Below are 26,423 nucleotides of genomic sequence, written 5' to 3'. Positions count from 1 at the left end.
GTAGGTTTGGATTTTTTTTTTTTCTTAATAAAAACCTTCATTTAAAAACTGCATTTTGTGTTTACTTGTGTTATCTTTGTCTAATATTTAAATTTGTTTGATGATCTGAAACATTTAAGTGTGACAAACATGCAAAAAAATAAGAAATCAGAAAGGGGGCAAACACTTTTTCACACAACTGTACATGTATTTCTGTAACGTGATGAACGCTGTGCTCGCTTTTTACGAAATGACTGTCAAAATATTCACTGATAAAAGATCTATTAACATGTCTAGGGATTATACAAAGAAGGCCAATTGTCTTTTAAATGCTGAAGAAACAGGTGGATTCAAAAATCTACTTTGAGTAAATATTTTGAAGCCAAATACATTTTTTTACAGGGTATTCAACCTTTGTTTCTTAATAATGCATGTAATACTTGACTTTTTTCTTCACAGGGGCTTGTATAAAGGTCCATCAATGTGAGATATGTCAAAATTTGTCCTCGGCGTTGTGGAGGTTGGTTTATGCCATTTTGCCGGTTACACTGGTGGTCTTCTTGCTTCTTCACAGTACATTTTGTTTATACGTCCACTGGCGTTTCGGAGACTAATTCAACAAACTTTGTACGTGCGCATAGCTCGCGAGCCATCTGCAGAGGCTCACGAGCCGTCTGCAGAGGCTCGGGCCACATTGCCATGCAGCAGCAAGCAAGCAATAACGTGAAATGTTTTGTTTGCGTTGGCAGCAACTTACCACAACTCAAACACAACCAGTACACATTGAGGCTGCTATCTGTAAAATGAAATTAGGAACGCATGTGTGAAACATTTAGTTACAAATCTCTTGTTCCTTTATTGAGACAGATGGTGTGTTTTCTCTTGTCCCCGCCCTAACCTTTGCATGCTGAGCCAATCGGTGGGAGACACCGCTTGGTTTCGAGGGAGGACATTGTAACGGGTTGGCCCTGCTACGAAGTGTGGTTATTCCCTGTTGTTCGTAACGCATGTGATCACAGCTCAGGTTCAACCGTTTGAGAAGTCAGCGCAGCAGAGACGTCCGTCATTATCTGGCTCATAATCGCATGCCGTCCTAATGGGGACCGACCCTGTGACCTTCTAGTCTCAGAAGGTCGCCTCCCAGAACACAAATCCTGCCCGCCGTCTCCTCCATTCACAGCTCCTGCGTTGTACAGTATGTGCCTATAATGTTTGCTTTGGATTGTTTATAGGCTGGTGTGAGATAATATCAGACCATAAAGCCATGCGTAGCAGCAATGCTGCATCGTTACATAAGGCCTGAGCTGAAGTACACTTTTCTAGCGCTGTGGGGTTTGTTTGTTTTTTCACTTTGGCTCCTCGCGGTGCCTCTCTGCAGCTCCCTTGGCCCTCAGTTCTCCTCTCCTCATCTCCTGCTCTCCACTCGGCTACCCACCGCTCCTTTTTACTTTTTCCAACTATTTTGGCTCAGAGTTTCTGCTTTTTTTTTGTTTCTTCCTTCCACTATGGCCAACTTTGACTTCTGTGCTCTTTCGCTACATGTGGGCCATATTTTCTCCATCCACATCGTGTGTGTGCGTGCGTGCGTGCGTGCGTGCGTGCGTGCGTGCGTGCGTGCGTGCGCGCGTGCGTGCTGTACATAACAGCTTGCTGCTCTCATTTTTCTCTACTCACACCATATCCGAATCTCACACAGACACCCAGAAACACACGCTTGCATACCTGTCTTCTCATGCCCTTTGGCTGGGCAGTGGTGTACTGTAGCATACTGGATGTGTGTGTGTGAGTGACTGCAGCTGCTTTTGGCCATCCAGGCTGCCTCCTCGTTTTCAGCTTCATTTCCCCCTCTAATGAAGATTCAGAGGCAGCGCAGATACTGGCACAGGGCAGGAGAGGGAGGGATGAGGAATGAGCGATAAGGGAGGGAGCACCGACAGCGGGGAAGAGAAGAGAGGCACAAATGAGAGTCAGAAGGAAGGGGAGGAGATGGAGGGAAGAGAGGGAAGAGAACAGGAAGCGTCAAGATAGATGGAGAAGAAAGTATGGGAGAATCCTGAGGAGGGGAGGGAGGCAGCAAGGCCGGCAGGAGAAGAAAGGATGAGGAAGAAGAAGGGAAGGAGACAAGATGAATGGGGAAGAGGGTAAAGCTACACCAGACCAAAAGAGAGGGAAAAAGGCTGATGAGTTCTATGATAAAGATGACAAGAGAGAAAGCAGCCCTCTCTCTCCTAATTAGCTCCCCGGCTGTGATGAATGGCACAGCACTTAGGACCCAATCGGCGAGCCGACCTTGTCATGTGTGTTGATGGGGTAGGGTGACTCTACCCCCACCACCCACACCACCTCTGTCCCCCTCTTACCTATTGTACCACCTCCTGTGGAAGCAGATGCTGCTAATACCAAGGTGTGTGTGTATGTGTGTGTGTGTGTGTGCACGCTCACTGCGCAGTCCACTGTGTTTGTGTGAGTTGTCCTCCAGCCTTAATGGCAGCTCCACACACCGGTGGAAAAACTCTGTTGTGCACTTACACCCACACCTGCCTCGTATGTAGTGACTTTTGTTTTCCCGGCATTAGAAGTCACATTATCAGTTTAGAGTTGACGCTGTCATAAAAGATGATGAGTAAGATGATGGGACATCCCTTTATTTTGCATCTAAACTGTTCTAAATGTTGACGGCCTTGTTTTGTTTTTTGTTTTTTTACGTTGCCTTTTAGAAGTCCTGCTTTTTTCTTATTGTGTAACTGTTCCACTGATAATTTGTTCTGTTTAAATACATTCTATCTTGGTCGTTTTTTCCCATTGGGGATTTGTGCTTTAAAATTTGACATAAAAAAACTCTGAAAAGATAAAAGTAGAAAATATCGATAATAATAACGATTATAAATTTTAATTTAGGGTCATTATAATGTGCATCTTATTTTTATACATCTGGCCGTCGATCCATCTGTAACAATACGATTGTACTTACCAACTATTTGCTGGGATGTGGGCAACATCAAAAAAATAATGGGGATAGAAACAAAGCTGAAACAATCAGTCAATTGATATAATCATTGAACTAATTTATCAAACAAACATTCTTTGGTTCCAGAATCTAAAATGTTTCTGCTCTGCAGAAAAATCAGTTTGGGGTTTGGATGTTGGTTGGAAAAAGCAGACCTTCGGCTCTGGGAAATTGTAAAGGGCATTTTCACTGTTTTCTGACATTTTATAGGCTAAACGTTTATCAATTCAAATGAATGAATAGATTATAATGAGAATAGTTTCTAGTTGTATCTCTTCACGAGAAGTCAGATAATCACACACGCAGTGTCAGCCATATAAAGTTGAGCGTGACACATCCGAGAAGGCGGCAATGGCAGAAACAGCTGATCCATCATTAAATGTTCGCTACATCAGAGTTGATTGGAAAAAGGTGTTTCCATAATCCATGTCGAGCTCTTTTTTGACAAGTGCAAAAACTTATTCAAGCGACCGTAAAATATTGTCCTCATAAATGAGGAAGTTTTATCAAATTTCACCGTTTCCACCGTTTCCCGGCTTTGGGGCTTTACAGGCCGCGGCTCATTGACTGCACTACACTTTTTCTGCTGGATGTACTTGCATTACCAACGAACTCCTCTTCACTTCCCTGCAGCATGTCCACATTAGATAGGCATGCTTTCTGAACGGCCATGCGCAACAACTGGGTACGCCCCCGAAAATGCTGTAAGCTGCAGTCAGCCCGGGCACGCTGCCAACGGGCACTGCACTAGTTATCATAACTGACAGATAATAAGCAAGAACCCAAGTTGTAATAAACAGGAATTATCCTTTAAGTTTGCTGAAGCATTCGTCCTTGTATGAGGATGCTGTAGACGGGCATCTTGAAAAAATGTGGGTGGTTCAATAGACTCATTTGAATACTTGAAAGAAGGTGCTGGCTCCTAAGTGATGTCTTATTAGTTGTGATGTCCTCTTGCAGCGTCGGAAATACACGAGGGCAAAGGGCACAAATGCCCCGAAGAAATATCATTTTGCCCCTGATATCACTAGGAGAGGGGCAAAAAATGCCCCCGAACTTTCTAAACGAATAAAAAAATGGAGCGCTTCTTAATCAGACCTGTGACTGCGATCAACTCAAAAGACACTTACATTTTAGTGCACCTATATCCTGAAATTCACGGTAAACTCATTCAAACGGCACAGATCGGGAGCAAGCGAAGGACTTGGAAAGTTAACGGAAAGATTAACGTGAGATAACATCCGGTTTCTTCAGACGAAAATCCGGGTTTCAGAATAAGATGCCAACAAAGTATACATATTGCATAATGGAAATTAGATTAAATGAATTATATTCACATTAAGTATAAAACATGCTAGGTAAAATACACCTAAATTGTGCGTAAAGTGTCTTTATTCTTTGATTTGAGGGTTGCTGGAAATGAATAATACCTGACTGACAGTCAATTAAGATATTTTACTAAGTAAAAACTCTGAACTGAATTTGTACCTTCAAATGGCACATTTTTTTAATTTTTAAGGTGCTATAAAAATGTTTTTCTCAAAAATTCCACACAATGACTAATGCATATGTTCAGGACAAAAATTGTTAAATCACAATATTTGAGGTGCTACAAAAATATTTTTCACAATAATTCCATACAATGACTGATATATATGTAATCAAGGCATCGTTGACTTAATATTTGTTAATAGTTGTTTAAAACATTTAATAACAATAAATAACCACAAAGAAATAATAATAAATTGAATATGATTGTCTGATTTATGTTTGTTTTTTGTTAAAAAAATCTAAGAAAACACTTTGAATCTGTAGACTACTGCCTAATAGTCTTATTATTGCCATTTGATGACAATTGCTCATATACTGTCAGCCTAAATAAGTATATTTATTATTTTGAACAAAGGTTAAATGTTATTTCACAAGTTTCAAAAAGTGCCCCCAATGTTTTGAAAATGCCCCTGGATTTCAGTCAGTGGGGCAAAAATTGCCCCCAAAAAAACATGTAAATTTCCTACCCTGTCCTCTTGAGAGTGTTTGTGATTATGGTAGCTGGACCCATATGCATCCGTTTTAGCCCCACGTCTTCTTCTATGGTTCCCATCAGTGTGCCGTGTCTCTCTCCTCTCCCCTGCAGAGCAGTAAAAACTGGCGGGCTGCGGTGGATCTGACGGGCCGGCTGCTGACAGCTCATGGTCAGGGATATGGAAAGGCCGGCCAGCCAACCTCCCACACCACCGACTCACTGCAGGTAAGACGCCAGCTGCTTTCTGCTCGTCCGTCCATTCACCCGTCTCTCTGGGTGTTGGTGAGTGTTGGAGAGTAAGCCAAGACATGTCTTGTTCTACAGATTAATGTACTAATTCCCAAATAGCCATTGAGAATGAAAGAGTTTTCACTTAGTTGAAAATATACCCACTAATGTGCTTGCACTTGAAGAATGATGTAATGAAATGTCCTAAGTGACATTGTATAACCATTTCACAGATTATTTAATATCATATTATTTTGCTATAAAGAGTTCATGTTTTTATTTATTGATTAATTTTTTTACATAGTGTGTCAGAGCCAACCACGACCACAGAGAGCACTCTATTTGTTGTACTTTCTTTTTGAAATGTTTTGTTCAGTGTTGCTGCTAGCACATTTTCCTGGCTGCTTTTGTGGCGCTCTATCCAGAAGATGGATGGCTGCGTAAGCTCATTAAGAAGGCCACCCCTGTGGTAGCTCTGTGCATGAGACTTTAAGTTAATCGACCATGTTGTTGCCTCGTGCTGCATATTACTGTTAGTTTTAGGTTCTTAAACAATCAGGCACATTTTTTTGAAATCCAGGTTTTAATTGTGTGGTACTTTTTTAAATGTGTTTCTTTTTCTCAATGTAATATGTATCATGAAAAATGATGACTGTTGGGCCTCTCTGTTAACCTTTTACCGCCCACTGTTCTTCCCACAGGACATAAGCACTATGCTGAACCTTCACAGACTGCAAGTAATATAGGAAGTTACATAAATATGCATGTATATAAAGACCGATTAGAAACAACTGGAACCAGAAAAAAACATTGTTTCCCCCTTCCTTAAAAGCAGTCTGACGGTTCAACAAATGAATTCATCTGTAAAAATGACATTTTCAAGGATTACTGCTCAAAGTTGTTTTCATTTAGGTGTACAACCCCCTTAAAAGATGTTAAAGGTTTAAAGTGTCTCCCCTCTGAACGCACATGGAACATATCAAAAATATATATTTGTAGCTACCGTCATGCCTTTATAGAAGTAATCTTACAAATGACAATACTGTGTTCATAACTTCATGACAACACTGTCGATGTAGATGGCAATATAAAATGAATATGTGACTAAATGTGCACGCAAAAGCCCAGACTACATGCTGTACACAATGAGTCAACCTCTTCTCCAGACTCCCTGTGTCCTCTCCTAGTCCCAAGGGCATCCTGTAGATGTTAATCTGTAAACACCTCATCGCTCACAGATTCTGCACATGTAGAATCTGTAGGCTACGGGTTTTGGGGGATTTTGGTATTAGAAGCGTTCTGGTTTCTGTTTGTAGTCCGAGTGTTATTGACCAATCGCGTTCAAGCAGGCTTTGGTTGAATATAGGTGAACAAAAGAGGTGGAGCGCACTGACTCAAACGAGAACCCACCAGTTGTCTTCTGACGATGATTTGGATTTTTATTGGTTTAACTTAGCGTGTAAACTGGATACTTGTGAAACAATACGGTCGGACAACTGTCCGACCGTATTGTTTCACAAGTCTTGCGTCTGAAGTTGCTAATTGGGCTGTAAACAACGATCAACACATGGAAAAGAAAGTCTTGGCCTGGATATCCGCTGGCTACACCCTAACTCCAGTAATACGGCCCCTTGCCCCCAGAGGGTTATCTGGGTTCAGAGATTGTTAAACAACTAAGGCCACAAACACTGTTAGTCGGTGTCATCACGACTGGCAACCAACGTCTGAGAGTCTGTGTTAATGAGGAGGCAGTGTTGTGGTGGCAAAGTCAATATAGGGCTCCAATGCTGCTCAGGAGCCTCTGGATCGTTCCATGTTGGGAGCCCATCGCCAACTCAACCTGTCAGGACACAGCTGCATGTGCCTGGGCTTCTGTCCAAGTGCATGTGTGCTGTCAAAAGCTCACAACATGGTCGTGAAGCAGCCGGTGCCCGCCAGATGTGTAGTTGTGGGACTGAATGAGGACACAGCATATACATATATGTTCACGGTCTAAAATGGATTGTTGTATTTGACAAGTTTAGTAATTTGATTCAAATATAAAATGTTCAGCTCTGTACATATTCGTTAATAACAAAATGTAAGGCATCCTTAACATTTTTTATGTTAGGAAATGAATACTGGACATTACATCATCAGATTTGTAAATATCAACAACAGTGTTAAGCTTAAAAAACCAGTCATCAATCAATTAGCTGGACTGTATCAGGATTGCAACCCCTTTACTGTATGTCATTTGTTTGTAATGTTAGAACTACGGATGATTTAATCAATACTGCAACAACGTAACACCCAGTGATGTACTGATGTATTACATTATATATAAAAATGAATGAAATTCAAGACATGGTATTACATTATTGAGCATGTTATTGCATAATTGGTTGCTGACCAAATTAAGTGGAACATATTTACAGTTGTGGGACTGAATGAGGACTTTTGAGTCAAAAGACTAATGCCTCGTTTCCACTGGGTGGAACAGCTAAACTCGGTTGTACTCGACTCACTTTGGGTACTGGGATTCTGGGATTTCGTTCTCAACTGCAGATAGTACCCCGTCAATGTAGACGGGATTCTTAGCTGATCGTCTTAGCGACGCCGTGTGAAACTGCCATGGCATCATCTTCAACGCGACACAGCTCTCGCCGGATCGTCAATCCTAAAGAAAGTAACGGGTTTTGCGCGCTGGTAATTATTTAAAACCTTGGTAAAGTGAATAGAAACAATTTTATTTAATAATTTGATGCAGGACAAGTGACGATTCTGTGGCCAATCGGTGTTTTAACTGCACCTTCTAGTGTCGACTCAGCTCGCTGGGATCCTTGACCGTGGTGATACCAAAAAAGTACCAGGTACTATCCACAACTTTTATTGGGAAACCAATAAAGAGAGGTGCAGTGGAAATGTGGCAATAGACACAAAAACACGTAGACATAGAGGCTAACTGCTAACTGGAAGAGGGCAGCTGTGACCAGTCGAGATCAGAGAATTTGCATTATGCGTCTCTTTCATGTGTCTTCTGTACTTAACGTCTTATTCATGTAACAAACAGAGGGAGGGGTATTTGTGTGTATTCCAGCTCTGGTTTGTGCGGCTGGGCCTCCTCACCAAGCTGAACCTCTTCCAAAATGCTGAACTGGAGTTCGAGCCCTTTGGCAACCTGGACCAACCAGACCTCTACTACGAGTACTACCCCACTGTTTACCCTGGGAGGAGAGGTATGTACACACACACACATACTCAGTTGTATAAAACCATACCGCTCTCTGTCCTTTTGGGTCGTTATTATTGATATTTTGGTATTGATTACGTTTATCTAGAAACTCTCCCATTGTAAAATCATGCATGGTTTCATATCTCTTTTTCTTACTTCTTTGGCCCAAAAGCTGCACTATGAATTCTCTCTGAAAGCTGACAGGAGGTTGAATAGCAGTATTCATGATAGTGCTGAAAAGCTGCTCTGAAACTCTTATCTTTGAATGCGTTATTAGCCCACTCTCCAAAAAAAGGATTTTTCAGTTAACCAACCTTTTTTTTTTCAGGATACACAAGCACACCACCACCGTCCTATTAAATATGCAAAGGAAAGTTTCTGCCAGGAGCTTGATATTAGACTGTATCGTCGTGAAGCTCCAACAACTCCACTCGTCTCCAGCAGTTCTTTGGTTTTGTTTCTCCTCTCTTCTACACCGCATGAATTGCTCTCTAATGTATTCCCATTACTTCGGATCTGCTTCGCCCCTCGGGCAACCACAGTGAAGGCGGTAGCGGAGACACAGCTGCACACACACACACACACACACTCGTACAAAACCCCCCAAAAAAGCAGCACACTTGAAGCTACACGGCACAGCCTTCTAAAGAGAGCACCGATTGACTTTCCGTTGCTCAATTTAAATGCTTTGTGACCCGCTAGGTGCTCGCAGACAAACTGGCACGAGTTGTGTAGCCTGGCATCGGGAGTCGAACGTTTCTCCGGCCCGACGCTTGCATCGACTATCTATTACCTGCGATCACACTCTTCAAGCGCCTTAAGCGACGGCCGCCGGTGTATCACGCTCCGGAAAAAAAATGTAGGAATCGACTCGGCGGCTCGAGATAGAATCTGTGTTTGTCACTTATTCATTTGTTAGCCAGATGAAAAGTTGAGTGCGATTTTGAGTAATATTAAGGCCTGAATGCTACTTGCCTACGGAGCAGCACTCGTTCATGTCCCTTTTTCAGGTTGTGTTTTCATACTCTTACTTTCAGTCTTGTTTCCTTTCATGTTTTAATCAATAGAGTGAGAGAGAGATGCATCAGTTGTCTCACCAGTTGAATGAAATGAACTTGTGGTCAAATGCTGACCTTCCCAGCTGCTTAGAAAAGGTCAACTGGTTTAATGTAAGCCTGACAAAATGACTAAAAGCTGTACTGGAGTGGGAACATTCATTTCCCTCTTATTTTAAACTCTCTTGTAGTTCTCTTCACTGACACGCAGCACAGCACAACAGTTTATCTGACACCTTAAATGCACCAGTGCAAATTTCCCCGCTGTTTGTGACTGCGAGTAACCGCAACCTGGGTGTGTTTTTCCAGGGGCAGATGTAGTGGTTGTGCCCCTGGCCATCGCTGTCTGACTTTGCTCTTCTCCCTTTATCGAACTGGGAATGTTGTTATCGGTAGTGGTAGAAGAAGAAGAAGAAACCTACTCGGACCACAAGAGAGGCATCATCAGCACAAGGTGCTTACATTTAGTAAGCATCTGTTCAAGGAGGAGCTTTCAATTCTAATATGACGCTTTGTAGTTCTATGAAAAATAATGCATCATATATGTTTAATTGTAATGAGCCATTTCTGACCGTGAGTGACTTAGGTGTGTGACACAACTCTCTGTGTCACGGCAGGTGTATTGTTGAGGAGCCAAGGAAGCGCAGTGTCCAGTGTGAAGTTGTCTGTGTGAGTGGTTCTCTAGAAAGCCGCAAGCAGCAACGCCACAGGCCGAGCATCCGGACCGCTCAGGCATGTTCTGAATGGACACTGCACTAGTTCCATTCCAACATAAAGAAAGGCACTTCTTCATTGCATGAATTGTGCTCCCTTTTTGGGGCCAGGGACCTCTTACAGGCAGGAAAATTGTCCACGGACCCCTTTGTAATCGTAATACAGATTAAGCATATGCTTACTACCATATACTACCTATTCTAATGCTTTTCGACCTAAATTCTTCCAACTTGTTTCATAGTGATAAACAGAAGCCCATTTCAGTTTGAATCAGGTGAATAACACTTTGTTTTGCCCTGATATTCCAGGTGCTTTGTAATGAGATGTCTCTTTACCTTAGCTGGCTTAATTCACTAGCACCCGAAGACACATGAGTGATGACATTTGGTCTCCTGTCGCTGCTCTCAATAACACCAAACTCGATGTATAACTGTCGTCATATTTTCTCAATTCAGCTAGTTCGGGCTTAGCGGCACTTGACGGTGTGGACTGACTCAAATATTTCTTCGTGCCAAACTTACAGTACATATCACTGCATACTTGTAAAGGACGGCTACATATGTAGAGATACAACCGTGCCAGTCAACCCTTTCTTCCGTGTTTGGCTACAAGTTCTCATCCACATCACACCTTCTGTCTCCTCTTGCGATACACCTGCGTGCCTGATCCCTCCCTTGCAATTCTCTGCAGACATGTCCAAACATCCAGCATTCATTGTGCCCAAGACGGACATCTGATCATGTGGCTGGTGGTCAAAACCTTTCAGCCTCCTTGAGGGAAATAACTCCACCATGGGGTCAAAGAGTTGAGAGTTGGGTGACAGGAAAAGATGCTCCAGAATAGAGTAGATTGCATGCTTCATTTCCAGATACGTTTGGTTTTGAAAACACATTGAACGGTTTTTACAACAGAATGGAAATGTGCATAATGGACTGTAAGTTTCGGTGGTGGCTGAGTCTGAGAGAGAAAACCGTTGATGAATTTTGAAAAGATGTGGTCATTGAATGCATTTGAAAAGTGATCCACACTTTACTTCTGTTGTGCTGACTGTGTAGCGTTTTGAACAAGCGTGTGTGTGTATGCTGAGGCAGACAGGTAGTCCAAGTCCTTCAGACAATGTTTAAGTGTTGAATTGAATCTGAAGGTCAAAAATGGCATTCATAACTCAATTAAGTCACAGAAAAAAATATTATTGATTCTTAGTGGTAGCTATGGCCCTGGTCCTACTTTTGCAGCTGGCAAGCTAACCGACAACCTGCTCGCTGACAGGAAACACGCTCCGACTAACTGGCCACAAGAATAGCCCACAATTAGCCACAAAAGCCAGTTGGCTTGCTGGAGAATAAAGTTAACTGTTTATTCAAGAAAACATACGTGTAACGTCAACTCCTGTATCTCAACTTTGCCTTTTCTCCAGAGCAATTTACACTGCAGGGGCCCCATGAAGATATATCACATCGAGTCACTTTAACCCCACCTCCAGAACCCAATCTGGAGTTATTCACAGCTTTGAATAACTCTACCTTGCAACTCTCTCCAAGGCCAGTACTTACTGTAGGATAATACTGACAGTGAAAATATAACGCGGTGCAGACATGCATGCAGCACGCTGTGGACTCCACTGTCTGTTGCAGGATTGACACCCTACATAAGAAATGTGCTAAAGGCCATCTTTTACAGTCAATTTGTCATTTTGATTGGAAAATTCTCGAATAGAAACATTAATAAATTTTCTTAAAATTAATGAATATTTTAAAATAAATACAAAGGCTTTCTGGCTTGTTTTGCCAAAAACAAGAAGAAACAATTAGTTTTATTTGTACATTAATATAATATTCATTTAATGATGCTTTGTTGATAATTATTCATTGAAAAACAACTTTTTAGACACACTTGACTCTTACTCAAAGTCATAGCTGTTATGACATCGTGCTGTTGTTCAGTGGCACAAATTTCATCAAACCTGAGAGCAAAGAATCCACGTAGAACTTTTACCAGCAAGTCCACCGATCAAGCCGATTCCATTAAAATCGATTGCTGCGAAATATATCCTAAATGCTGGTCCGATGGGAACTGTTCGTACGTCGTCAGCCACTAATGTGCTCTTGTGCATCCTCTTGCATGCGCTAGTTGAACACTATTGCTTTACAGTGCCACTGCTGCTCAGAAGCTTCACAGGGTGCCTTTACTTTTGTTTTCGGGGTCCGTACAATGTCGTGGTTTCGCGGATTGTTTTCCCTCTCAGTTACGAGCAGTTAATTTTACACAGACACTGTAAAGCTGTTAAAAGTCTTAATTTTTAAACTGATGAAACACAATGACACCCAAGAGAGAGACCGAATATAGGATCAAACCAAGAGGGAGCGCTGTCCCATCAGCGTGAAGGTAAAGCATCGTAACAGAGGGCGCTGATGGAGACACTGTGGGTGGATCTGGAAATAAGAGTGTGCATTCTGTCCTCTAGATTTGTTAGATGGACAGCAGATAGAGACTGCAGAGATAGACAGACTGCAGATGCCAGGGATGGACCAGCTAGCTGAGCTTCAGGTCTGATGACAATATCAAAGAGACCCTGATCAAAGCCCGGGAACTCACCTGAATATAGGCTCTTCCTCGGGGGGGGGGGGGGGGGGGTGTCAGACAGTGTGAATGATGTAGAGGCAGAGAGAGACAGAGGGATGAGGCAGAAAGATGAGTGATGGAGCTGTGCAACACACACACAGAGAGAGAGATGAGAGGTTTAATAAGCAGCCATACGTAGCTCAATGCCATCTGTAGGTTCCTGCCTCCAGGGCTGTGTGCTGCTGTCTGTGTGTGGGTGGATGGGTTTATATTCTCATCTCGCGCTCTGTCTCTCTCCGTCTTCCTCTCTCTTTCTCTCTCCTGCTATGTCCTCATTCCACCCTGTTTCTTACTTTCCCCCTTTTTCCCTCACACATTTTTTTCCCCCTACAATCTCCTGTTTTCTTCTTGTCCTCCCTCTGCCTCACTTTCCCTCCCTCCCTCCTGTCCAGGCTCCGTGGTGCCGTTCTCCATGCGGCTGCTGCATTCAGAGCTTCCCCAGTACCTGGCCAAGCCCCAGGAGGCTCTGGACCGCCTGCACAATCTCAAAACCGTCTGCCTAGCTGTTAGTATACACACACACACACACAAACACAGCCTCTGGATGAACATAAAGATATGCATACTCTGTAGTATTCACACAATAAAAAGCTATACACGCCCACAGAAAAATCACATGCAAACCTTTAAGCCCACCTGTGTAAACAGACAAATACGGAGTTATTGAAATTGCAGATTCTGAGACAAGTCGCATAAAAAAGCCTTCAGCGCCTCTGAGGTTTGAATCCTCTTCCCCCCTTAACAGATTCTGGAGAACTTGGAAAAAGGCTTGGCTGAGGATGGCAGCATGATCACCCTAACACAGGAGAACAGGCAAGGTAAGCACGCACGCACACAAACACACACACACACACACACACACACACAGACATTTGGCTACAGACCTGGCCCTGGTCCCAGACTGCATCACACTGTGGGAGGAGAGTGAGGTCATGGGCCCCAGTGGGTAATACACACACACACACATACTGAGTCACAGGCACACCTGGTGCAGGACTGCAGTATACCTTGGCCACACATACACACACACACACTTCCAACCACACAAACGCACCGATGCGCTCTAAAAGTGTTTAGCACCTCGCCGCTTCGGCACTCGCGCTGAATATCAAGCGGTCTCCTCGCACCAAGCGGATCGATGCGGATCAATCTGATCCAATCCACTCACATCAGCGAGTGTGCTGGGGAAATAGGCAGGCAGGTAGACACGCCTCCACACGGCGGGATGTAGATAGGCTTCTCCTTCTCTTCTCTCCGACTTCCTCCACACAGCAGTACATCTTAATGCAGCGTTCTCTGAGTCTTATGTCCGCAAGCCCTGCAACCACTAACTTTTCCAAAGGCTGTGTGTCAGGTTTTTTTTTTTTTTACTACAAGCCATTTAATCAGCTAATTCAAGGCTGTACAACAACAACAAGCCACTTGGTGAAGTTGAGCTAAATGTACCAAGACACTTGCTTATAATTGGTAAAATTGGCTGTGTGTGTGTGTGTGTGTGTGTGTGTGTGTGTGTGTGTGTGTGTGTGTGTGTGTGTGTGTGTGTGTGTGTGTGTGTGTGTGTGTGTGTGTGTGTGTGTGTGTGTGTGTGTGTGTGTGTGTGTGTGTGTGTGTGTGTGTGTGTGTGTGTGTGCGCGTGTGTGCGCGCGCGCCCGTTCTGGCAGTTTCTCCCCCTTTCTAAAAGCAGTGTAATAGCTGTGCTCTCTCTCTCTCTCTACCCACGCAGACAGTCAAGTCAATAACGCAGGGCCTTGCCTTCACACATCAGACCCCCGCTGAGTGATTAGCGCTTCTCCCCAACACACACACAGAGACACACACGTGTGCAGCGATGAATACTAATAGGCCTGCACTCTAACTCTTCCACAGGGTGCACTGTCTGAGGGAAAAATAGGGAAGCAGAGTGTGCCGCAGTGTCTTCCTCACCACCTCACCTTAAAATATACCCTGGTGTGTAGGGAGGAGGTGAGGTTTAATGAGGGGGATGTAGGGATAAGAGCAATGGATTGAGGAGTGGGGGGGGGGGAAAGGGGTGACGTTAGTGGGGAGCCCCAAACAAGTAGGTTGGAACGAAAACAAGAAGTCAACCTTCTAAGAAATAAACCCTCTTGTCCGTTTCTTCTTCTCTCCCTGTTTTTAGTGTCTCCAAAGCTGTGGAGGTCTCGCCTCAGCCGGGTCATGTACTCCATGGCCAACTGTCTTCTGCTGATGAAGGTACGTGTGTGTGCGTTCGTGCGTGCGTGTGTCTCGGTGTGTGTTGGAGCAAATGCGTCCCCCGTGTGTGTCCGCGGGAGTGTGTCTGCGAGACAGAGAGATCTCTGATGCCAGGCTGGTGGAGGATTCACAGTGAAATCCCCCCAGACTGACCACTAATTGGATTCTTGGTCAGAGGGGGAGAGAGAGGTTGGGGTGTAGATTTGATCCGACTCAGAGAGAACCACAGTGCCATCTACTGGTGAGAATTGAGATTACAGTATTTCTTTATTATTGTTTTGGATCAATTTCAGTTTCAATATGTCTAACTCGCCATGACATACCAGTGATTTGTTGCACATTTACTACAAATCCTAAATACTTTATGTTACTCTGTAATAAAAACTATTTTTGTTGTCTTCTGTACAGGCATCCACTAGTTTCTATTCATTACTGTATGCTATGGAAATTAAATTGCTGATTCTTGAAAGATGCTCAGATGAAAGATAACCAGCATGATTTTGTCAGCATCGGACCTGGTGGCACCGATGACAAGTATTAAGCATAGCTACAGTCGTCAGGGCCATAAGTATTTGGACTGTGACACAATTTTTCTAATTTTGACTCTTTACACGACTCCAAAGGATTTGAAATGAAGCAGTCAATATGTGGTTGAAGTGTAGACTTTCAGCCTCAATTCAATGGATAACATAAAAATATTTCATGAACGGTTTAGGAATTTTTATACAGTCCCTCACATTTTCAGAGGCTCAAAAGTAATTGGACAACTGTCTGACAAACGGTTTCATGGCCAGGTGTGGCCTGTTCTGTCACTATTTCATGACAAATGATGCAGATAGTAGGATTGAAAATGTTATATTTGCAGTTGGTAGCTGGTCCTTGGAACTCTCAGCATGCGGACCAAAAAGGTGTCAATGCAAGTGAAGGAGGCCATTATTAGGCTGAAAACACTTAAACCTATCAGTCAGATAGCAGAAACATTAGGAATGGCCAAATATACCGTTTGGTACATTCTTAAAAAGAAGGAATGCACCGGCAAGCTCACCAAGCTCACCAACACCAAAAGGCCCAGAAGGCGTGTCATTGTTAAAGTCTACAATCAAGAGACGCCTTCAAGAATCTAAATACAGAGGGTTTACAACAAGGTGCAAACCACTGGTAACACTGAAGAACAGGAAGGTCTGATTAGACTTTAACAGAAAACATCTGGAAAAGACTGACCAGTTTAGGAAAAAGATTCTTTGGACAGATGAAACCAAGATGAACTTGTACCAGAATGATGGGAAGAGAAAAGTGTGGAGAAGGAAAGGAACGGCTCATGATCCAAAGCAAACCACATCATCTGTCTAACATGGTGGAGGCAGTGCTTTGGATGGGCATGTATGGCCAATGGAACTGGGTCACTGGTGTTCATTGGTGATGTCACAGATGATAGAAGCAGCAGGATGAGTTCTGAGGTGTTTAGGGCTAAACTATCTGCTCAGATTCAGCATAATGCTACAAAACTGATTGGACGGCGCCTCACAGTGCAGATGGATAACGACCTAAAACATACTGTGAACACAACCCAAGAGCTTCTTATGGCAAAGGAATGGAATATTCTTCAATGGCCAAGTCAGTCACCTGATCTCAACCCAAGTGAGCAGGCTTTTCACTTTCTGAAGATAAAACTGAGGGCAGAAAGACCCACAACCAGCAGCAGAAGGAGGCTGCAGTAAAAGGCCTGTCAAAGCATCTCCAGGGAGGAAACTCACCGTTTCTGGTGATGTCTGAGGGAGCCAGACTTCAGGCAGCAAAGGATTTTCCTCCAAGTATTAAAAACAATGATTATGTTAGTTTGTCCAATTACTTTTGAGCCTCTGAAAATGTGGGGGACTGTGTAAAAGTGGCTGTAATTCCTAAACGGTTCAGTGGTTCCCAAACTTTTTCTGTCAAGCCCCCCTTTGATAATATAGAAACATTGTAAGCCCTCCACCGCACCCACCCCAAATGAGTCGTACCTTTGTTTTGAATTAATTGCATTATAACATATAAACTAGTGCTGGGCAAGTTAACGCGTTATTATCACGTTAACGCATTAATTAATTAACGGCGACAATTATATTATCGCACGTTAACGCAGTTTTTTATTTATTTATTATTAAGCGACATTGTTAACACAAGAACCAGGCAGCAAGCAGTGAACAGCTGTGTTCGTGTGGAGTCACTTCCTTCTTCCCCCCAGGTCCGGAACCCCTCCTACACTCTGTCCTTCACTCTTGTCTCACAAACACACACACACACACACACACACGCGAGCGCGATCGTCTCGTTACAGATCAAATGTGACTGTTGTGAAGTGGAGCTTCTAGAGAGGACCAAGACACGTCTTGTTTGAACGGAACACTTTACTGTCTGAACTGCAGTGTTACGGTGTTACAGTGAACAGAAGCCCTCTTGCACCCAACATGTGGTTTTCTACGTATCATCAATATTGTTAGCGTCAAGAACACGTACCATTCTACTTCCTGTCTCTTCAAAGTAAAAGCACTTCCGTTTTCATGCTCTTCACAATAAAAGTAAATTATGCAATCAAACAATTTACAACTGACAATATTAAAATACATATTGTCGAGTTTTTAAAGTGTTTTTCTTTGGAATATGTATAATAAGCATCATTTAGTGATCGCTACTGAGAATTTAACAAACATAAAAAAAAGAAGTAGATAGGTTTGTAGTTTTCAAGGTGTATATTTCAAATTGCATCTATTACACACATAAAAATAAAGTTATGAACACCGGCTGAATATTTATCATCAGAATCATTATAACTGTATAACTGCTACTGTGTAAAGGGAATACTGCTGTTAAAAATAACCTTATTTGTTTAAAGTGTTTACAAACCAAATGTTATTGCACTTTTGTTCATATAGCAGTACTTTTAAAATAAAAGTGAGCAATACACTACTTTTGAATTCATTATTGAACTTTGCGCATAACAATGAGATTAATCGCAAAGAAAATCATGCGATTACTCGCGATTAAAAATATTAATCGTTGCCCAGCACTAATATAAACTCTAACATTTGTTTTTCTTTCTAAAATAAGTACATCTCACTTCACTTTTCGACTTCGCAGTTTATTTTACTGAAAAAAAAATAACAATAGTAAAATCAATTTCCAAAAAGATTGGACTTTAGATTTCTTTTAAGTAGTGCTTTCAGACATATTAATTGCATTACATTCTTGAATATATTTTAAGTAAAATGAACTTCAAATGTTAAAATTGAAGTTAGGAACAGTGCAACCACTTACATTTCCCCATTTAACAGTAGGTTTTTCAAACTGAATTAGTGTGCAAGAAAATAAAAAATATTACATTAACCGTTAATGTAATATTTTTGTTTTATCCATTGAATTAAAGCTGAAAGTCTACACTTCAACAACACTTCAATGACTGCTTCATTTCAAATCCACTGGAGTCGTGTAAAGAGGCAAAATTTGAAAAATTGTGTCACAGTCCAAATACTTATGGCCCTGACTGTATATAGAAATAGCCCATATTCTCTCTGATGTTCTCGATCTCTTCTTTAGGTCATATAGAGGCATATTAAATATTAAATTTCAAGACCAGTTAAATGAAAGTGAAAAATCAACATGCAACATTAATACAACAACAACAGACTTCTCTCACCCGCTAAGACCATCCGGCTCACCTCGGAATCCACATCCCTTTTTTTTTTTCGCACCGATTACCTGGAGAATGTGATGTCCTATTTACACACGACAGATCCTTTCAAGCCATAATCATGTTGGAGTGCAGGGTTAGCACATGGGAGACGTTTGCCGGGGCCTTCTCCCAGAAATCTCTGTAGGTTACGGCGACAAACCTACTTGGATAGGTTTAGGAAAAGTGCATTGAGCCTTTCGCCAAATGCAGACCAGATTTTACTGTTGTGTTTTGCACCACAATGATATGAAACTGTGACATCTCCTCCTTTAAACGTCTTTGATAACCGCATAAGCACAGTGCAGAGCAGCGGCCATGAGCTAGCTCAAATCAAATGTTACTCAAGGAAATGTGCATTCGCTGGGGACTATTTTTAGCAGCGGATTAATCTACATTTGGTGTTCAAGTATTTGTGGCACCAGGACTGTGCATGTTGGATTGAGTCAAAATAAACTACATGTCAGTTCATGGTCACCCAGTGCAACAGTGTGGCTCATTTATGAGTTTTTAATAGTTTTTGGATACACAATAGAGCTCTATGGAAAAGAGGAAGAAGAGATATCACTGAGACACTGTAGTAGGAAGAATCATTTTTTGTCTCGTATACTGTATGAGATTTGAAGGTCTGGTTCAGTTTTAGACACTGAAAGCTGAGTCAGAATAAAAATAAAATCCTGCTCCGTAATACACATGTACAATACACACTTTCTTTACCTCGTCCCAGCCCAGTACACACATACTCTCTCTGCACACACACACACACACACACACACACACACACACACACACACATCACTGACCTCTCTCTGTCGTCCCGCTCAGCAGTCCAGTCACCATGTGAGCGATGTGTAGCAGTGCAGCGTGGAGGTGGGAGGAGGGTCACATCGCCCAGCTAATACACCATATGTTTGATTAATTCTCTCTCTCTCTGTCTCTCTCTCTCTCTCTCTGTGTGTCTCTCTGTCTCTCTCTCTCTGTGTGTGTCTCTCTGTCTCTATCTCTCTCTCTCTCTCGGTCTCTCTCTCTGTCTCTCTCTCAGGACTATGTGCTGGCTGTGGAGACCTATCACTCCATCATCCAGTATGAACCCCAGCAGAGAGTGCAGCTGCTCAGCGGCATTGGACGCATCTTCTTGCAGGTCCACACACACACACACACACACACACACACACACACACACACAGTGCCGTTAGAAAGTGAACCCTAGAATTTTCTGTATTTCTGCATAAATCTGACTTAAAATGTGATCCGATTCAAGTCTTAAAACGAGACAGAGGACCCAGTTGAACAAAAAATATATTATAATTATTTATTTATTTAGCTCAACAAAAGGCAAATCCTGCAGCAAGATTACCTGAAAAACGTAAGTCAGTCTTCTAAAGAATGGAATGTTTTGGATTGGTCAAGTCCTGACCTTAATCCAATAGAAATGTTTTGGGAATCCCTGTTGAGACGTTGTACATTTCAAGTTATTGCTGCTTAACGTGCACACCAGGTTTTGAAAGCAAAGGTTCACATACATTTTCAGAATAAGATAATTCATTTTGGATAAAAAACATGTTTATATTTATTTGTAGGATTTAGATGATTATTATGATAATTCTAAAGAGTTCACAAACTTTGTGCCAACTATATATCCACCATGGATGGATTATGAGAGAAAACAGTCTAGCTAATTGCTTCCAATGGTCCAGTACGACCAGATATTTTAAAGGGATAGCTACGATAATGGAAACACTCTGAACAAAGTCTCTGACAGTTAAGAAATCTATATCCTCTGCTGGGATAAATTGTGTGTGTGTGTGTGTGTGTGTGTGTGTGTGCGTGTGCGTGTGTGCGTGCGTGCGCATACATACGGGGGGCGACCGTGGCTCACTGGCTTAAGAGGGTCTGGTAACCGCAGGGTCAACGGTTCTCGACTGGGACTGGGACGTGTCACGTGTCGTAGTGTCCCTGAGCAAGACACTGAACCCCCGGCTCCCCGGGCGCTTGTCATTGGCAGCCCACTGCTCCCTATATACAGGGATGGGTCAAATGCAGAAGTCAAATTTCGTGTATATGTATATGTATATGACAATAAAAAGGGTTTCTATACATATATAACGTCAGATCGTCATCATATAAGATCAGACTCAATATGGAGAGATTCTCAGTATTATATAATAAAGGCTTTTTCTGAGATAAATGAAAAGATCAATACTGCTTCCATGTCTGTGTGTTAAGAACAGAGCTGAGTCCATTAGCCTAGCTTAGCATACATTTTGGAAGCAGGAGGACACGGCTCGTTCAAGCACCTCTAAATTTCACCAATCAACACGTTGCATCTTGTTTGTTGGATTTGTACATGAACAGAAATGTAAAAGTTACACACTCCCAACTATTTCTTGACAAATAGCAGTTTGTTTATCCCCCCCTCTACAGCACAGGTTGCCTGGCAACCTCACAGTGACAACAAGACTGTGGCAGGGCACTGCGTCTAGCTGTTACAGCACATACTCCCCAAAGGCTAGCTATTTCCCTCTACTTTCAGTCTTTAAGCTAAGCTAGGCTAACCGTGCCCCGGCTGCAGCTCCGTACTTAATGCACAGAGACCAGATTGATATTAATTCCGCCAAATATTCCTCTGAATTACTCTGATTGGAATCAGGTGCAAGGTTAAGTAGCCGTGTGGGTAAGAATGTTGAGAACACTGGGCCTTCACACACATGCGCAACAGACGGTGGCAGCGCTGCGGTCACTTGCCATGATCGGTGCAGAAAATGAGCAGGACCTTTACCAAACTCTTCCCACTTTACAACTCCATTGTGTTGCACTATCATCAGAGATAGTATTTGTTTTGTCACCATTATTCCCTCTTGTAATGTTCCTGTATGTATTCTTTACTGATGCAATAAGTCTCAAGTTTTCCCTCGGGGATCATGAAATCTAATCTTAATACATTTGCGCTAGCCCAATTTTCCAAAACACACACACAGATCAGTGGTTAATGTGTCGCCGCTGCTTTGTTCTCGGCTAGATTGGAGACGTTAAAACGGCAGAGAGGTACTTCCAGGATGTGGAGAAGGCCTGCCAGATGACGGGGAGCCAGCCCGGTCACACCACATGCGTGCTGATGAACAGGTACCCTTTTAGCACCTCCGCACAGTGTCCGTTTACCTCTGCTCATTTTCGCTCCGTGGTAGTGCCACTTCCTTTGGCGCTCTTTGCAGCTTCACGCTTCCTTCTGCCGTGCGATGAAGCACAGGAGGTCACACCTGTGGGCAGAGGAGGTGTGGAGCACGAGGCAAACCTCAGGAGGCAACGGGGCTCCAGACTAACTTTGCTCTCACAAGCAAATGATTCGGTCGCACCCTTTTTTTGGGGGGGGGGGGGGGGGGGGTTTCAGCCAGTGAAATCTAACCAACTCAAGTACTGTGCTGTCATTTTGACGTAGTTGCACTTTACTTGAGTATTTCTGTCTCTCTGCTTCTACTCCACTGAATCTCAGAGGGAAACTTTTTACTGCACATTTATCTGACAGCTTTACTTACTTAATACATAAATAAACATGTGATCTGATACTGCACCACTCATCTACCTAGTAGTATACAAAGTGTCTATAGTTGGCTTCAAATTGATGAACTACGACATTAACAAGTTTTATTTTTGATACTTTAAGTACACATCTACTTCTGTAACATTTTGAATACAGGACTTTTTTTCTTGTAATAGAGTACTTTTAGACTGTGGTATGTCTTCCACCGCTGGGTACAGCATGGTATCAATCAATGACACTCAACCAATGGTCTCTCCCTGCCTGCACTTTCATCATCAGCGGCGTCATATATAAACCAGGCACATGCACGAAATATGAGGGCACAGAAAAATGTAAAGTATTGTCTGTAAATACAATCACTGTAGAAAAGTACAGACGTCAACTTCCAAGCAGTCATAAGTAACTGTGACTCTGTCGACTCAGCTGTTTTGTTCAAGATTAAGATGAGCTTGACACCAGAAGAGAGGAGGCTGCTCTGGTGCCTGGTACATGTGCTGCTTTCACATATCGCTGTATGTTTGCTTGTCCACACACAACAGGCCTTCCACAGCTTCAAGTGTGACAGAAACATGTTCTACTTTTATCAGTAGACGATGTAATGCCTGTTTGTTTGTTTTCCAGGGCCTTCGTCTACCTCAGTCAGAACAACTACGCTGAAGCGCACGCGTCCTTCGCCGACGTCTTGGAAATTGACCCGAAAAACCCTGTCGTAAGTGCTCCAACGCCCATAGGAACAAACACCGCTTTAATGCACCACATGGAGTCCGAGTCATGTGAGACACACAATTTAAAGTGAGGCTGATGTCATGTGTTGTGTCGTCTCATCATCAAAACATCGGTGGATCTATCATAGTGTTGGATTTATTGGATGACCCATTGTAAGATGAATAGGAGATGGGGTTGATACATTTTTGGAAATATGCTTTTTTGTTGTCTTAGCGAGCGAGATGAGAAGATTGATATTCATTTCATGAGTGCTTGTTAAGCACAGAGCAGGGGCCAGATAAATAAACTGCGTACATCTTTGCACACACACATACATGTCAATCAAAAGCACATTAATAATATGCGTTGTATTTTGAATTATTGTGATAATAAATGATTAATGGTCACTTCCGTGTCAGTGATCTTTAAATTTGATCCTAAATGATGAGCCGTTTTGTAAAGTATCTTTCGACATGAGCTCTATGAATCCATCATCAATCATCCTTCTGATGTTTAATAATGGTGATTGAGATATCTCCGCGACGATGAATCGCAGATACATGTAATGAATTAGTGGTGTGGGCACTATAAATATCCACGGTCGTATAATGACAGCTGCTCCGCAGCTGCTCCGCTCTGCTGGGGAACACGTACGAGCTGTGAAATGGCACCTCTTTCCTTGCCGGTCTTCTGACTGACGGGGCAAACGAGTGGTGGAGGGGGCACAAAGCATCGAGGTGCAAACTGATTTTTATGGGGCGTCTCCACACATCCATTTATGGCAAACTGCAGGAGTAGAAATGAGGCTCGTGCATATTCCACAATGATTGGGATTTATTTCATAAAACAGAATCGGGCGTTTGCACGTTTCCGTGTTTGTGCGTACACATTGTTTTAGTCGTGAATCATCAGTTTTAAAGCAGGGGGAAACAGCTAGCCTAGCCCTCTCCATAGAGTAAAGAAATATGCCTACCAGCACCTCTAAAGCTCACTAAGTAACACGCTGTATCTCGTTTGTTTAACCAGTACACAAACATTTTTTTTTAAATAGACTATTTGTAGTTTTTTGGCAATTTCACAGTCTTAGCGGGGCTGTTTGATTCTGTCAGTGAAAAAGTGGGTCACGGTTGGAACCCTCATCCCCCAACATCGCGCTCAGTACCCTTTAATTTGCACAACTCAAATGAAATTCAAAATGACGCCCCGAAAGCTCAACACCAGCCTCACACCAAGACGGTAAAAGGGTGCACTTCTTCTGTCCTCACCCAATCCCCCCTCCTCTGTATGTTCCCAGGCCAACAACAATGCAGCGGTTTGCCTGCTCTATCTCGGCCGCCTGAAGGAGTCCCTGGGCCAGCTGGAGGGCCTGGTGCAGCAGGACCCCGCACTCTACCTCCACGAGAGCGTCCTCTTCAACCTGACCACCATGTACGAGCTGGAGTCGTCGCGCAGCACCCAGAAGAAGCAGGCTCTGCTGGAGGCCGTGGCCTGCCGGGAGGGGGACAGCTTCAATGCGCAGTGCCTCAAACTGGTCTAAGAGGGCAAGAAACGTGAACTGGGAGTGGGGACACACACACACACACACACACACACACTACCGCACTCTCACAATCTGTAGAGGAGTAGAAAGCTCACACACGCTGGTGGATCGACATTCTGCAAAGGAAATGGCCCTACAGAACAAAACCATCCTCTGTGTGCGTAGAAGTCGATGTTCATTTTACAGATTAAATAGTTTGACATTTAGGGAAATTTGCTTACTTGCAGCGAGTCAGATGAGAAGATGGATAGAATCCTTGTGTTTGTACCGTAAATATGGAGCTCGAGCTGCAATGATGCAATTGTGATGCGAAAAAGACCACAGATTTTGGTCAACTGGAACTTACATCTGCATGAGTATTCATAGAAGATACATATATTTGCAGGGAGGTTGGCTTGTTACTAGGCTTTAATTTTCTCCTCTTCTTTGTCACTTGAAAATATTGCGAATGAAGAGGTTGTTTTTACTCATTTCTCTGGGTAGGCAATAATATGTGATTCTTGGCTTATTAACGTCTTGCAGTACAGACAGACAAGCTCACCTTGCAATGGTCCATCAAGACTGTCCCCATTTTTACAGGCTAGGACCCCCCCCCCCCCATTTCTTCCAGCCTTTGTGTTAACTTAAGCTAACCAGCTGCTACCTTCATTCTTAGCATGCAGCAGTATCGATCTTCTCATCCGAATCTCCGCAAGAAGTTTCCAAGTATTTCCAGAGAACGTCAAACTGTCGCTCTACATTCTTTTTAAATCAAAACCATCCCTGTCTCACCACCACAGAGTCATATTAAGCGCTGTGAGGTCAGAACACAGATGTATGTTGCACTATAGACTGGCAGTGGTTATAAGGTAGTTGCAGGCTCATAGTGTGGGTCTTGACGCGGGCATTATCCTGAGCTTCAGTGTGCTTTAGGACTTTAGGTGCTTTTCAGACACCCGTCACACTGGATTAACAGGCGAAGGCCACTCCACTCCAGCTGCCAGCTTTACGAACTCGTGCAGATTGCATCGTATCCTCATCACTTAACAAAAACTGTAACATATTAGGAATCCAAAATTGTACATATCAGAGCTGTTTTTTTCTGTTCATGTGATTATATCAAAAATGATCTCATTAAATCTTTTATTGATTTGTCCTAGTGGATCTTTAATTTCCACATATTGTGTTGATCATATTTATGTATATTGAATTTTGTTTTATCTGAAATAAATGGATGGATGGATGGATGGATGGATAATTTTTTTTTTAAAGAAGCAAGGCACAGATGAGAATTAGCAGCAGCTTTATGTTCCAGACAACACAAAATGTAAGTGAATCTGTCAGACACTCCACCCTCTAGCACAGACGAGTGAGGTGAAATGTGAAAGTAGAAAATACTGCGTACTAGTTGCGCATTTCAAAATGCTGTTGAAGGTAAGTCTGACTGCACCTCACACCACATACAGCCGCTTTATAGAACAAGGCACTACAGATTGTCCTGTGGTGAAAGTATTCAGACCCTACTCGCAGTTAATGTTCATATTGTTTACACTTGGGTATCTCTAGTAAAAGTGCTCATGCACAATGGCCCCTTTAAATGTGATATATATGTTAATGTCATGGATATGTCATGTATTATCCCTGATGCATTAAGCAACAATAATTAAGTACATTATAAGTTTATGATTTTATTATCTAATCATGTTTTGTCTGTAGGCTCTTGATTGAACTCCACACAGACCGCCCTAATTTTGACATACTCTGCCAATTAAAATTACCAGAATGTTTCATTTCATCATAACTGTCGTTTCATTTTAGGCAGAAAAGGGTTAAGAACTGTGGGCTCATTTGTAAATATTACACAATTAAAAGCTGCTACTCCATTCATTTATGGAGTCG

At 42.7% G+C, this 26,423-nt stretch overlaps 1 protein-coding gene across 2 annotated transcripts in view; it reads left to right on the top strand.

Moving 5' to 3' along the window:
• trappc12 (trafficking protein particle complex subunit 12) overlaps positions 1-25,771 on the top strand; it is a 53,624-nt gene extending 27,853 nt beyond the window's left edge. The window contains exons 4-12 of one of the 2 annotated variants that reach the window (XM_076107003.1): positions 5,124-5,237; positions 8,320-8,458; positions 13,238-13,350; positions 13,591-13,663; positions 14,983-15,056; positions 19,805-19,903; positions 21,782-21,885; positions 22,922-23,009; positions 24,300-25,771. In XM_076107003.1, the coding sequence (XP_075963118.1) occupies positions 5,124-5,237; positions 8,320-8,458; positions 13,238-13,350; positions 13,591-13,663; positions 14,983-15,056; positions 19,805-19,903; positions 21,782-21,885; positions 22,922-23,009; positions 24,300-24,542 (1,047 nt within the window). In that variant the 3' untranslated portion in view covers positions 24,543-25,771. Of the gene's footprint in view, positions 1-5,123; positions 5,238-8,319; positions 8,459-13,237; positions 13,351-13,590; positions 13,664-14,982; positions 15,057-19,804; positions 19,904-21,781; positions 21,886-22,921; positions 23,010-24,299 lie in introns of those variants that run through there. The other variant, XR_012957830.1, reaches the window with a different exon arrangement.
• The last annotated feature ends 652 nt before the right edge of the window (positions 25,772-26,423 follow it).

The sequence above is a fragment of the Anarhichas minor genome, unplaced genomic scaffold, assembly GCF_050575085.1.
Source record: "Anarhichas minor isolate MPS153535 unplaced genomic scaffold, ASM5057508v1 ptg000037l, whole genome shotgun sequence".
Classification (NCBI taxonomy): domain Eukaryota; kingdom Metazoa; phylum Chordata; class Actinopteri; order Perciformes; family Anarhichadidae; genus Anarhichas; species Anarhichas minor.
This window is presented reverse-complemented; position numbering and strand designations above follow the sequence as displayed.